At 47.4% G+C, this 13,764-nt stretch overlaps 1 protein-coding gene across 1 annotated transcript in view; it reads left to right on the top strand.

Moving 5' to 3' along the window:
* Positions 1–12,063, top strand: part of ERCC6L2 (ERCC excision repair 6 like 2) — a 156,604-nt gene extending 144,541 nt beyond the window's left edge. The window contains exon 19 of the mRNA XM_079927052.1: positions 11,963–12,063. Within this exon, the coding sequence (XP_079783178.1) occupies positions 11,963–12,023 (61 nt within the window). The 3' untranslated portion in view covers positions 12,024–12,063. The remainder of the gene's footprint in view (positions 1–11,962) is intronic.
* Positions 12,064–13,764: the final 1,701 nt, after the last annotated feature.

Raw genomic sequence — 13,764 nt, 5'->3', positions numbered from 1 at the left:
GGGGGAAGGGCGGAGGGGGAGACTGAGAGCTCGGGTGTCAATGACTGCAAGTCCTGAGTGTCGGGGGACTGGCAGCCCCTCGCAGATTTCCGTCTCTGGGCAACGGGAGGCTGATTGGCTTTTCCTCCCTCGCCTGTTATTCTGTGGGATGGTGTCGGGCACGTGGAGCCGCGCTGTGGCTTGCGGTGCGGGGTAGAACCGCGGACCCAAGCGCGAGCGCGCACCCTGCTTTGCCCCTCGCCCCCGCTTTTCCCCGGCCCTGCACTCCCTTTCCCAGGAGCGCTGTCGGGGAATCCACCTTACTCCCGGCTCCGCCTTCCCATCCCGCCCGGCAGGCAAATATTAGACAGTGTATGTAGAAATTGCTTCAAGTAAAGCTCATGTGAATTTTCCTCAGCGAGTTTCCAGAAGGCCACCCGCCGCCGCTGAGGATCGTCGCTGGAAACCCCCGCTGCAGTGCCACAAAACGGGAGAGGGGATTCACCGGCCCCAAGCAGGGGAGGCAATCTGTTTCTCCGAATCAGGTTTATTTTCTCCTTTGGAGGGAAAAAAGAAGGAAAGCTAATTAAATTACGCTCTGGCTGTATTGATGGAAAACATGAAAGCAAACTGCAGGGACTTGCGCCTCGAGGGCGCGTGATGTTCCACTAGCCGCAAGCCTCAGGAAAGTCCCCGAGCCCCTCTGTGCGCAGGAAACGATGGGTGGCCGATCTCCACCGCGCCCCGGGGTCTCGTCCACCGCGAAAAGTGAGGCAAGGAAGGCGGACGGGCGGCCCTTTGTGGGGTCCTGCTTACCCTCGAGCTTCGGGTGCAGGGAGCGCTTGATAATCCCCAACCCTGGTCTGGGGGACCAGGCGGGAGCTTGCGACCTCGCCGGGGACAGAGAGGGGCGAGGGACGTGGGCTGGCGGCGGCCTGAATTCCCCCCGCGCGCACACGCCACAGCTGCTCGCAGCCCGCGATCGCCCAGCACGCAGACACCGCTCTGGTCGGCGGGGTCAGCACTCTGCGGGCTGTGAAAGGCTAGACCCTCTGCCGGCCGTGCCGGGGCTGGGGGATCCAGCCGAGAGGGGCCCCTCCCCAAAGCCCGCGCGCGTCCCGCCCTGGCCGCGGAGGGCGCGCGACCACCGGGTGTGAAGGGCGACGGTTTCTGCGGTCTGGCTGGCGGCCGGCTGAAAAATCAGCCTCAGATTGATCCCCAGCGCGTCTAACTGAGGTCAAGCGAAGCAGGAGGGCGGAGGCGCCAGGGAGGTGGGCGGAATAGGAGCTCTGACTGAGGACGGTGAGGTGCGGAGGGAGGGAGGAAGGAAGCCAGCGGCTAGATGGAACTCCTCCTGGCGGGTCCCAAGCTCGGTACCTGCGAGTGCCCCTGGGCAGCTCGTCCGGACACCCGACAGCTGCGAAGCCGAAGGTCCGGGGAGGAAATCGGGCCTAGCACCTACTTGCACAGTACCTAGGCCAGAGCCAGCTGCTCCAGGAAGCAGGCCCCCAACGTGCAAAAATACTCCACCTCCTGCCCTAACTCCATCCCTGCACTCCCCGCCTCCTCTGGGCCTGCTGCTTGTCCCAAACCGCACGTGTCGCACACCCCCGCCCAAAATCATCCCTGCACCTGCCCTCCCTACCTTCCATCTTCCTCCCGCCATCCAAGCCTGGTGCTTGGCCAAGGGTCCTTTCCCAGCCTGTTATCAAGTCCCAGAGATTATTTCTCCAAAATAACGACTCAAACTGCCAAGGGCCCGAGGTCCCGCCCCTCCACCTCCCATCTGGATGCCTGCAGACTTCTCCCCGGATTCCTAGTCTCGCTCCTCCTCCCTCCCTAATCCATTTTTCACACTGCTTCCAAGAGCCTGTTGAAGCACAAGGGGACCCCGGTGGTGGTAAACCGCACATTTCCTCTGTTAAGCAGGCTAAGGGTGCTTGGGCTGGGGAATAAATGTTCTGAGGACTTTGGCTCACATTTATTGAGCGCTTACTATGTCATTTGTTAAACACTTCAAGTGGTTATTCTCATTTGACTGCCCAACAACCCTTCCGGATAGGTATTATTAAGTATTGTTATCTATTATTATGAAGGAAGAAACTGAGGCACAGAAGATCACACAGCTTATGAGTAGCAGAGGCAATTTGGAGTCAGGCAGTCCTCCCCCACTCCCCATGCGGCCCCCAGTCAGTTTCTCCACCACTGCAGAAAGCCCTGACCTTCCTATCAGGGATGGAATGACCCACAGCACCTGCTCCCTTTCCAGGACCCACACTGGCACCACAAGAGTCCCTAGCCCCCATTTCCTGTCTAGGACTTAGGGGTGATTCCTCCCCACTGGCCTTTCTATGACCTAGGTAAGATGGGCAGACACTGGAGATGGTAAACAGGGACCATCTGATTACCATTTGCTCAAGTGAATCTCTGCTTTTTATTTCTGTGAACTGAACTATTATGTAATAATTGAACTATTATGTAATACACTAGTAAACAACCAGGAGATCACTGAAGAAATCAAAGAGGAAATCAAAAATACCTACAAACAAATGACAATGAAAACACGATGACCCAAAACCTATGGAATGCAGCAAAAGCAGTTCTAAGAGGGAAGTTTATAGCAATAAAATCCTACCTCCAAAAACAAGAAACATCTCAAATAAACAACCTAACCTTACACCTAAAACAATTACAGAAAGAAGAACAAAAAAAACCCAAAGTTAGCAGAAGGAAAGAAATCATAAAGATCAGATCAGAAAAACAAATGAAGGAAACAATAACAAAGATCAATAAAACTAAAAGCTGGTTCTTTGAGAAGATTAAAAAAATGGTAAACCATTAGCCACACTCATCAAGAAAAAAAGGGAGAAGACTGAAATCAATAGAATTAGAAATGAAAAAAGAGGGGCTTCCCTGGTGGTGCAGTCGTTGAGAATCTGCCTACCAATGCAGGGGACACAGGTTCGAGCCCTGGTCTGGGAAGATCCCACATGCCGTGGAGCAACTAAGCCCGTAGCCACAACTACCGAGCCTGCGCGTCAGGAGCCCGTGCTCCGCAACAAGAGAGGCTGCGACAGTGAGAGACCCGCGAAACGCGATGAAGAGTGGTCCCCACTTGCCACAACTAGAGAAAGCCCTCGCACAGAAACGAAGACCCAACACAGCCAAAAATAAATAAATTTATATTAAAAAAAAAGAAATGAAAAAGTAGAAGTAACAACTGACACTGCAGAAATACAAAGGATCATGAGAGATTACTACAAGCAACTATATGCCAATAAAATGGACAACCTGGAAGAAATGGACAAATTCTTAGAAAAGCACAAACTACCGAGACTGAACTAGGAAGAAATAGAAAATATCAACAGACCAATCACAAGCACTGAAATAGAGACTGTGATTAAAAATCTTCCAACAAACAAAAACCCAGGACCAGATGGCTTCACAGGCGAATTCTATCAAACAGTTAGAGAAGCACTAACACCTATCCTTCTCAAAATCTTCCAAAATATAGCAGAGGGAGGAACACTCCCAAACTCATTCTACGAGACCACCATCACCCTGATACCAAAACCAGACAAAGATGTTGCAAGGAAAGAAAACTACAGGCCAATATCACTGATGAACATAGATGCACAAATCCTCAACAAAATACTAGCAAAATAATCCAACAGCACATTAAAAAGATCATACACCCTGATCAAGTGGGGTTTATCCCACGAATGCAAGGATTCTTCAATATACGCAAATCGATCAACGTGATAAACCATATTAACAAACTGAAGGAGAAAAACCATATGATCATCTCAATAGAGGCAGGAAAAGCTTTTGACAATATTCAACAACCATTTATGATAAAAACCCTCAAGAAAGTAGGCATAGAGGGAACTTACCTCAACATAATAAAGGCCATAAATGACAAACCCACAACCAACATCATTCTCAATGGTGAAAAAATGAAACCATTTCCTCTAAGATCAGGAACAAGAAAAGGTTGTCCACTCTCACCACTATAATTCAACATAGTTTTGGAAGTTTTAGCCACAGCAATCAGAGAAGAAAAGGAAATGAAAGGAATCCAAATCAGAAAAGAAGAAGTAAAGCTGTCACTGATTGCAGATGACATGATACTATACGTAGAGAATCCTAAAGATGCTACCAGAAAACTACTAGAGCTAATCAATGAATTAGGTAAAGTAGCAGGGTACAAAATTAATGCACTCTTCCATTCCTATACAATAATGCTGAAAAATCTGAAAGAGATATTAAGGAAGCACTCCCATTTACCACTGCAACAAAAAGAATAAAATACCTAGGAATAAACCTACGTAAGGAGACAAAAGACCTGTATGCAGAAAACTATAAGACACTGATGAAAGAAATCAAAGTTGACACAAACAGATGGAGAGATATACCATGTTCTTGCATTGGAAGAATCAACATTGTGAAAATGACTATACTCCCCAAAGCAATCTACAGATTCAATGCAATCCCTATCAAACTACCAATGGCATTTTTCACAGAACTAGAACAAAAAAATTTTACAATGTGTATGGAAACACAAAAGACCCCGAATAGCCAAAGCAATCCTGAGTAAGAACAACAGAGTTGGAGGAATCAGGCTCCCAGACTGCAGACTATACTACAAAGCTACAGTAATCAAGACACTATTGTACTGGCACAAAAACAGAAATACAGATCACTGGAACAGGATAGAAAGCCCAGAGATAAACCCATGCACACATGGTATGTTTGATAAAGGAGGCAAGAATATACAATGGAGAAAAGCCAGCTTCTTCAGTAAGTGGTGCTGGGAAAACTGGACAGCTACATGTAAAAGAATTAAATTAGAACACTCCCTAACACCATACACAAAAACAAACTCAAAATGGATTAGAGACCTAAATGTAAGGCCAGACACTATAAAACTCTTAGAGGAAAACATAGGCAGAACACTCTATGACATAAATCACAGCAAGATCCTTTTTGACCCACCTCCTAGAGTAATGGAAATAAAACCAAAAATAAACAAATGGAACCTAATGAAACTGAAAAGCTTTTGCACAGCAAAGGAAACCATAAACAAGATGAAAAGACAACCCTCAAAATGGGAGAAAATATTTGCAAATGAAGCAACTGACAAAGAATTAATCTCTAAAATTTACAGGCAGCTCAGGCAGCTCAATATCCAAAAAACAAACAACCCAATCCAAAAATGGTCAGAAGACCTAAATAGACATTTCTCCAAAGAAGATATACAGAGTGCCAACAAACACAGGAAAGGATGCTCAACATCACTAATCATTAGAGAAATGCAAATCAAAACTACAATGAGGTATCACCTCACACCCATCAGATTGGCCATCATCAAAAAATCTACAAACAATAAATGCTGGAGAGGGTGTGGAGAAAAGAGAAGCCTCTTGCACTGTTGGTGGGAATGTAAATTGATACAGCCACTATGGAGAACAGTATGGAGGTTCCTTAAAAACCTAAAAATAGAACTACCATACTACCCAGCAATCCCACTACTGGGCCTATACCCTGAGAAAAACATAGTGCAAAAAGAGTTATGTACCACGATGTTCATTGCAGCTCTATTTACAATAGTCAGGACATGGAAGCAACCTAAGTGTCCATTGACAGATGAATGGATAAAGAAGATGTGGCACATATATACAATGGAATATTACTCAGCCATAAAAAGAAATGAAATTGAGTTATTTGTAGTGAGGTGGATGGACCTAGAGTCTGTTATACAGAGTGAAGAAAGTCGGAAAGAGAAACAAATACTGTATGCTGACACATATATATGGAATCTTAAAAAAAAAAAAGGTTCTGAAAAACCTAGGGGCAGGACAGGAATAAAGATGCAGATGTAGAGAATGGACTTGAGGATATTGGGAGGGGGAAGGGTAAGCTGGGATGTAGTGAGAGAGTGGCATGGACATATATACACTACCAAATGTAAAATAGATAGCTAGTGGGAAGCAGCTGCACAGCACAGGGAGATCAGCTTGGCGATTTGTGAACACCTAGAGGGGTGGGATAGGGAGGGTGGAAGGGAGATGCAAGAGGGAGGCGATATGGGGATATATGTATAGCTGATTCACATGTTTATAAAGCAGAAACTAACACACCATTGTAAAGCAATTATACTGCAATAAAGATGTCCAAAAAATATTCTTTTTAATTAAAAACAAGGAAGGGAGCATGGTCTGCTTCTGGCTGCAGCTCTGCAGTCTCCCTCTAGTGCCCCCTATTGGCAGAGCCAATGGCGCCACTGACAGAGGGGAGGGTCAGAGTCCTATGATGGTCCCACAGGACAGAGCAGAGCAGAGTTGCGTGGATTGGGAGCTTAATAACTGGCACAGGGGAAAAAGGCAAAGAGAAGGGAGACTGGGAGCAGGAATCACGAGCAGGGGAAGAGACGTAGCAATGGGAGAACGTGGGACAGTTCTCCCCAGTCACCTCTTCTGGGGCATCGAATGGAGAGAATATAGAATACCCTTGAAACAAACAGTGTCAGATGGGCTGACTTTGCCCCAAGCCCATCTCCTCCCACTTCACACGCCAGACTTAGTAACACATACCACACACATATATATACTATACAGACCATACACCACACACACACAGCACGTACACACACCACACACACACACACCACACACACACCATGCTTTTGCTCATGAGATTCCTCAGCCTAGGTCCAGTTCCCCAGAAGTGGGTCTGGGACAGGTTTGGTCTGCATGTGATGTATTAAAGAAGTGCCACCAGGGGAGGGGGAAGAGGGAGGAAGCCAAGCAAGGATGTGATTTCAGGCTGCATCCAGTGGATGTAACTTCAATCTGAATTTGCTGGGGACTCTGGAGGCTAAGTTGTACCCACAGGCATCCTAACCTGAGGCCGGAGAGCCTGGATTTCATACTCCTGCACTTAGGAGTCAGAGTCGGCCGTGTCTGACCCTCCTCTGCCCTCGTGGCTCTTAACCAATGGCTGACCCTGCAGTTCCATTCCAGGTCAAGATGAGTGGTATTCAGAGTTGCCACTCTTAGATGGCCTTCCTCCCTCCCTTCCTTCCTTCCTCCCTCCCTCCCTCCCTCCCTCCTTCCCTCCCTCCCTCCGTCCCTTCCTCCTTCCCTCCCTCCTTCCCTTCCTCCCTCCCTCCCTCCCTCCCCCCCTCCCTCCCTTCCTTCCTTCTTTCTTTCCTTCCTTTCCTAACACTTGTGGGGCCTGGGTAGCATTGCATGTGGAGGCTCCAGCCTACAGCCTACCCTCCTTCTCTCCCTGCCCATGGCTCCATTAGTCACTGAGAGGGGCCTCACATGCAGTGGTGTGGACATCCCAGCTCTGTGCATATAACTTCTAGTTCCACCGAATACATACCCCTTGGCCACCCCTCAGGCCCAGGAGTCCATATATCAAGTGTACGCTCCAGGAAAGAGACCTGCCTGAGCCTTGGAAACAGTGGAGTTTTGGGGGTTTTTTTTTGCAATACCCCGGCCTCTTACTGCTGTGGCCTCTCCCGTTGCGGAGCACAGGCTCCGGATGCACAGGCTCAGCGGCCACGGCTCACGGGCCCAGCTGCTCTGCAGCATGTGGGATCTTCCCGGACCGGGGCACGAACCCGTGTCCCCTGCATCGGCAGGCGGACTCTCAACCACTGTGCCACCAGGGAAGCCCCAGTGCAGTATTTTTATCATTTCTGTTTTTATCTCTCCTTGGGTAAAAGCTGAACACGCTACTTCCCTTATTTTGTTTCCCTAAACATTTTAGCATGCATACTAAACAGACCAAATCTGTGGGTAATCAATATTTTTATCCTCCTCCTTAAATCCATGGACCTTAGATAATTTTAACTCTGAGTCTCCCTTCCCAGATAGTGTGCTCTTTTTATTATGTTTTATCTCTTTAAAAACCCCACAGAACATTAATATTGTTTGGGTTTGATACAGGTAATTCTGTTTACATTTATGCCCATATTTTTATTTTCTTTGTTCATCAATCCTTATTGCTTCTTTGACCGTCCATCCCTTTTTCCCTCTATCTGAAGTGCATCCCAGAATTTCCTTTTGTTAGCTTCTGTCGGGGGAAAAAAAAAAAACCCTAAATTTATCTTTTTCTGAAAAGTGCTGATTTCAGCACCTTATTGATTCTTTCATATCCTAAAGGGCTTTTGAACAGTTTTTGTATCATCTGATAAGGGTGGTAAAGAAAGTGAGGAATTGAAGACTTTCCAATAAATGGAAAAGAGGAGACAATGTTAATCAACTTGCTTTTCTTTGGGTGGTCCTTTATGCAAAGACATCAAGAAAAAAAATACAGCTTTGAGAAAGATGTACCTACAAAAGAGAAAATGATTCATCCTTATTACTTTGATTTTCTTTCATATGGTTCTCACCTCTTCTGAGGACTACAGGATACTTACAAAAAGTTTCTGTCCTCGAATGGCCTAAAGCATTTGGACCATCCAAACCTCCTAAAATTGTTTATACACTCTGGTTCCATTTTATCAGTTTCTACTCAATATTAATTCACCCTAGTCTGGCTTCCAGACTCATAATTCTATCTAAACATCTCTCACTGAAGTCACCAACGGCCACTGTGTCAATTCAGGTACTTCTAGAAGCAGACTCTGAGATAGAGTTAGAGGTGCTTCATTGGGGCTAACACCTGTGAAAGATAAAGGAGGCGGGGGAAGGAGCAGGCAGGGAGAGCCCCCTACCACGCTTTGATGTGGATCTGGCACCTGTAAAGAAGAGAGGGCAGGAAGGGGAGAGGGTAGGAAGGACACTGGGCTTCGGGGAGTCTGAGCCCTAGCACTACCACTCTGGTCAGCCACTGGTTGAGGGCTGCCCTGGAGGAACAGGCCTTGTTCAAATGCTGAGGCAGATCCTTAGGGCACCACAGCTAGAGGCTGTCAGAAACTGCACTCCTTGGGCCAGGTCCTCCCTGGCAGGGGGATTTGAGTGGTGTACTGACATGTGACCATGGCCACTGTGGCAATAAACCCAGGGTCGTCCTCCAGCCTTGATCTCACCTGACTTGTCTGAACATCAAGACTATTGACCCGTCCCTTCTTCTGAGACTCTATCTTGCCTTGGCTTCTGTATCTCAGTATTTTCCTGGTTTACCTGAGATGTCACTAGATGTTCTTTGTGAGAATCCATGTGACCTTTATACATGGGTATTGTCCAAGCCTTACTCTTAGGTCTTCTGCTCCACATTCTCCCAGGTGATCTCACCCACACCCATGACTTAAATTACAATCCTGATCTAGAACCCGGTCTCAAATTGGCAACTATAAGAGAGTCAGAGGACGGCTTGATTCAGTTTTGCACATGAGCCTGAGTCCTCCTCTGTCCCTCCGACCCTCAGCTTTCTCAGAGCACATTGCATCAATAATCAATTCTGTAATCTGGACTAACTCCCACCTCAGATTTGACTGGAGTAGTGTACTTGAAGATACTCTGTAAACTGTAAAACTCACACAAAATAATGTTGTTATTATAACACTTTTCAAAGTTCTCTATTTTCTAGAGAACTTTATCTAACTTTACCCAAATCCCTCTTTGCATTAAAAATTCAGCCCAAATTGTATTTTCTACTACCCCATTCATTCACACTCTGCTCTGCATAAACATATCCCAAGGCTGTCTTACTTGGAACACTAGTGTCCCTTAAGATAGAAGTTGATGCGCCATGAAAAAAGTCAAGTTTGAGAACTATTGCTCTCCTGGAAAGTTAAAATATACGCTCTTATATTAAAGGTCCTGAGAAGCATAACCTTTTTAACCACTTTTTTCAACTGCCTTAGCCACAGGGCCTTCTTTTTTTTTTTCCATGCGACACTATAAAATTCCTGTAGGCCACTAGTGTTCACACAGCAGGTAGAAAACTTTGTTCTATGCAGGTGGGGCAACTAACAATTCCACCTAAAGAGGTCATCCACAAGCTCTCCCTACCAAAATCCCCCCCTAGTAGGGGGAGACCTGACTCACATCCTTTTCAAAGCCTGACTTTTCCCTCTCTTCCTTCTATTCTGTGAGCTCCTTAGAATGGTTCCAATAAACCCACCTTTTTGAACCAAGTTGTCCAGTGTAAGTTCTGTTGGTCAAAACTGAAATGCTAGGGCTTCCCTGGTGGCACAGTGGTTGAGAGTCCGCCTGCCGATGCAGGGGACACGGGTTCGTGCCTTGGTCCGGGAGGATCCCGCGTGTCGCGGAGCGGCTGGGCCCGTGAGCCATGGCTGCTGAGCCTGCGGGTCCGGAGCCTGTGCTCTGCAACGGGAGAGGCCACAACAGTGAGAGGCCCGCGTACCGCAAAAAAAAAAAAAAAAATCTGAACTGCTGCCTGACACACCAGTGGGCAAAAAGTCAGTGGAGGGGCCAGAGTCCCAAACTGGAAGTTTCCCGAACGCCCCTTACATTTGAATGGATAACCAAATTGTGGTGTATCCCTACAATGGGATACCGTACAGCAATGAGAATGGACTATCTTCCACATGGGCAATAATATTCATGAATTTCACAAATATAATTAGACAAAAAAGTGAGGCATAATATGAATCCTTTTTTATGAAGGTAAAAAACAGGCAAGGACTTCCCTGGTGGCGCAGTGGTTGAGAGTCCGCCTGCCGATGCAGGGGACACGGGTTTGTGCCCCGGTCCGGGAAGATCCCACATGCCGCGGAGTGGCTAGGCCCATAAGCCATGGCCGCTGAGCCTGCGCGTCTGGAGCCTGTGCTCTGCAATGGGAGAGGCCACAACAGTGAGAGGCCCGAGTACCACAAAGAAAAAAAAAAACAAAAACAGGCAAAACTAACTAATGCTATTAGACATCAGGATGGTGGTTGCCATTGGAAATGAACAGGGTACAAGAGGGCTGGTTTCCTGGGTGTGCTCACTTTGTGAACATTCATGAGCTGTACCTTATGATGGATGCATTCCTCTGTATGTATGTTATACTCCAGTAAAAAATTTTGGAGGGGTGGTGTCAGAAAAGATCATTCCCCACTGACAATTCCATTGGCAAAACCACCCAGAGGGAACATGTTGATTTCAGGACCAATATAAATGATAGCTCCAATATGATAGCTCCAGTTGTTTTAGCTCACTCTGTGTTTGGTTATCACATTTGTCTAAACATCTGTACCCATAACTTTTACATTTCTATGCATGTCAAAGAGTCATTCTGTATTAATCTTGTTTTATGTTGTCTATATTTTATGATACTTTGACATCTCAGGGCTTTGGGGACCCAGTGAGGGACTGCCCCTCCCAGGATTAGCTAATTCCTCCAGGCAGCAAACAACTTGCCTGCATATCTTTCAGATGCAAACTAACCCATCCCGAGCCCACACTCCAAACCACCTCCTCTATCTGGATTTTACACTCCTAGAGGCCATATCCTCTGCCCTAATCACAAAATACTAGACAAGGAGGGACCACCCCTATAGCCCAGAGCACAGAAATTATTCAAACTATTCAATCTTGAGACTGCTCAGCTGTTCACCCTACCTCATCCATCCCTTCCCACAAAAGTCACAATGAAGGCTTGTGCCCATGCTTTACCCTCTCTTTCTGCCTCCTGATGGACCCTGGTGCTCCCCCACATGGCCCTGCTATGCCTCCAGTTTCTAGGGATCTGTGAGTACAGACTTCTTCTTTAATGGCAGCCATTTCCACATGTCTTACCGACCTGATAAAAAACAAATCCTGTGTACATTTCAAAGCACATTCATTCATTCCACAATTTTTTTTAAGCACCTGCTATATTTCAGGCATAGTTTTAGATGCCAAGGATAGAGCAGTGACCATACAAACAAGGTTTCTGCTCTCATGGAGCTCATGTCTAATGGGACAGAGATAATCAACAAGCAAAGAAATAAATATTTCCAGATAGAGTTAAGGTGGTATGAATGAAGTAGGCCAGGATGGGTCATTTTATATTGTTTGATTTTTGTTTGTTTGTTTTTTAGGAAGACTGGTCAGAGAAGTTCTCCCCTTAAGGAGCTGACACTTGACCCAGAGCCTGAATAGATGATTGTATACCAAGGGCACCCAGAGATCTGTGATGGGAGCCTGGAGTCATCGAAAATAACCAGAATGACGTATTGTTGCCAATACTCATCCAGAACAAATTTTCTCAGCAAGCAAAGGAGGGCTTGAATCCAACAAAAAATAATGTACCCGCATCAGCAGTGTCCACAGCCTGCTCCAAACAATTTGCCTTCCAGATGCTATAAAACTGAGGTGCCCAGGCACCAGGACCCAGGGGATGGTTGGACTACCTGCCCAAACCCTCAGGGCAGCAACCAGCTTGCATATGTGTTTCCATAACTGTTTGCAAATAGAAAGGAATTGTGTAGAGCCCTGAGCGCTCTTTGCTCTCCATCCCTGGGCACCCACGGCCTGGTTCAGCTCCGCACTGACAAGAGCCTTCCCTGGCCACTGCAGACCTGACTGCCCTCCCACCTGCCCCCTACCCCAGGCCCACCCCAGGAAGGGCAGGCTGGCCATCCACCATCCACATTAAGAGCAAACAACATTTCCGCCAGTTATTTTTTAAGATCCAACTGACTTTGGACAACATTTGAATCAAATAAGGGTAGAAAAATGAAATCTCAGGGCCCTCAACTCATCAGTGGCACAATACGGGTCATTGACATGATGCAGGTCTGTCCAGGGTCCTGCAGCTAAGGGATGTGTACGCCTGGGGGCAGAGAGGGGCTGGCAGCTTCCACATTCCCCTTCCTCAAAGCTCCCGGGCTGGGCCTGGGTATCTCGCACTGGGAACCTTCCACACACGCCCTGGGCCCCAAGGCCAGCACTACACATACCTCCCTTCACCAAGGAAGAGCCAGGGACCCCAGATCTGAGCATGCCTCCCACTGGAGCCTCCAGGAAAGAGCAGATCCATTTCACTTGGGGCAACGGGAGCTGGGCCGAGCGAGGCGGCTAAGTGGAACCTGCACGTAGCATCTCACTCAGGCTCTTTTTCCACAGCCTCTCTCTCCTCAGAGGGTTTGTGCCAGTGACAACTCCTCAGAGAACATTTCCTAGGAGCCCCGGCGGTAATTGGGCTCTGTCGCTGAAACTGGCTTGTTTATCTTTGCCTCAGATTCCAAGTTTGTCTCTCACCATATATCTCCCTGGCGGGTTTGTTTGGGTACTCATACAAACACAGCCCTTCAGCTTTGATAGTCATCCTTCCGGAGCCTTTTTTCTTTTTTCTTTTTTCTTTTTTTTTTTGGCGGTACGCGGGCCTCTCACTGTTGTGGCCTCTCCCGTTGCGGAGCACAGGCTCCGGACACGCAGGCTCAGTGGCCATGGCTCACGGGCCCAGCTGCTCCGCGGCATGTGGGATCTTCCTGGACCTGGGCACGAACCCGCGTCCCCTGCATCGGCAGGCGGACTCTCAACCACTGCGCCACCAGGGAAGCCCGGAGCCTTTTTATATGTCAGTAATGTCATGCTTCGGAGCTATGAAAACTCGAAAAGACCCCATTATACCTTGCAGCAATTTAAAACCAGCAGAGATCTCATGGAGAGCCAGAGAGAGCTTCTCTGTGGCCAAGATACAATGCTGACCACCGCTAAAATGTCATTGTCCTCCACAAACTCCGTCAGGTACTTGATGGCCTGTGAAAAGGGCAATTCCCTTGTCTGTAGATCAAAGTCTCAAGGCTCCCAGCTGTCTTACAAATCAAGCAAGACTCTTTCTACTTATCAAGCATTCTGTATTTCCCTATTTAATCAGAAAGCCTGCAGAGGCACGGCC

Source organism: Stenella coeruleoalba, assembly GCF_951394435.1.
Source record: "Stenella coeruleoalba genome assembly, chromosome: 7".
NCBI classification, from domain to species: domain Eukaryota; kingdom Metazoa; phylum Chordata; class Mammalia; order Artiodactyla; family Delphinidae; genus Stenella; species Stenella coeruleoalba.
Note: the sequence above shows the minus strand (reverse complement) of the source record. Positions and strands in the feature narration are given on the sequence as shown.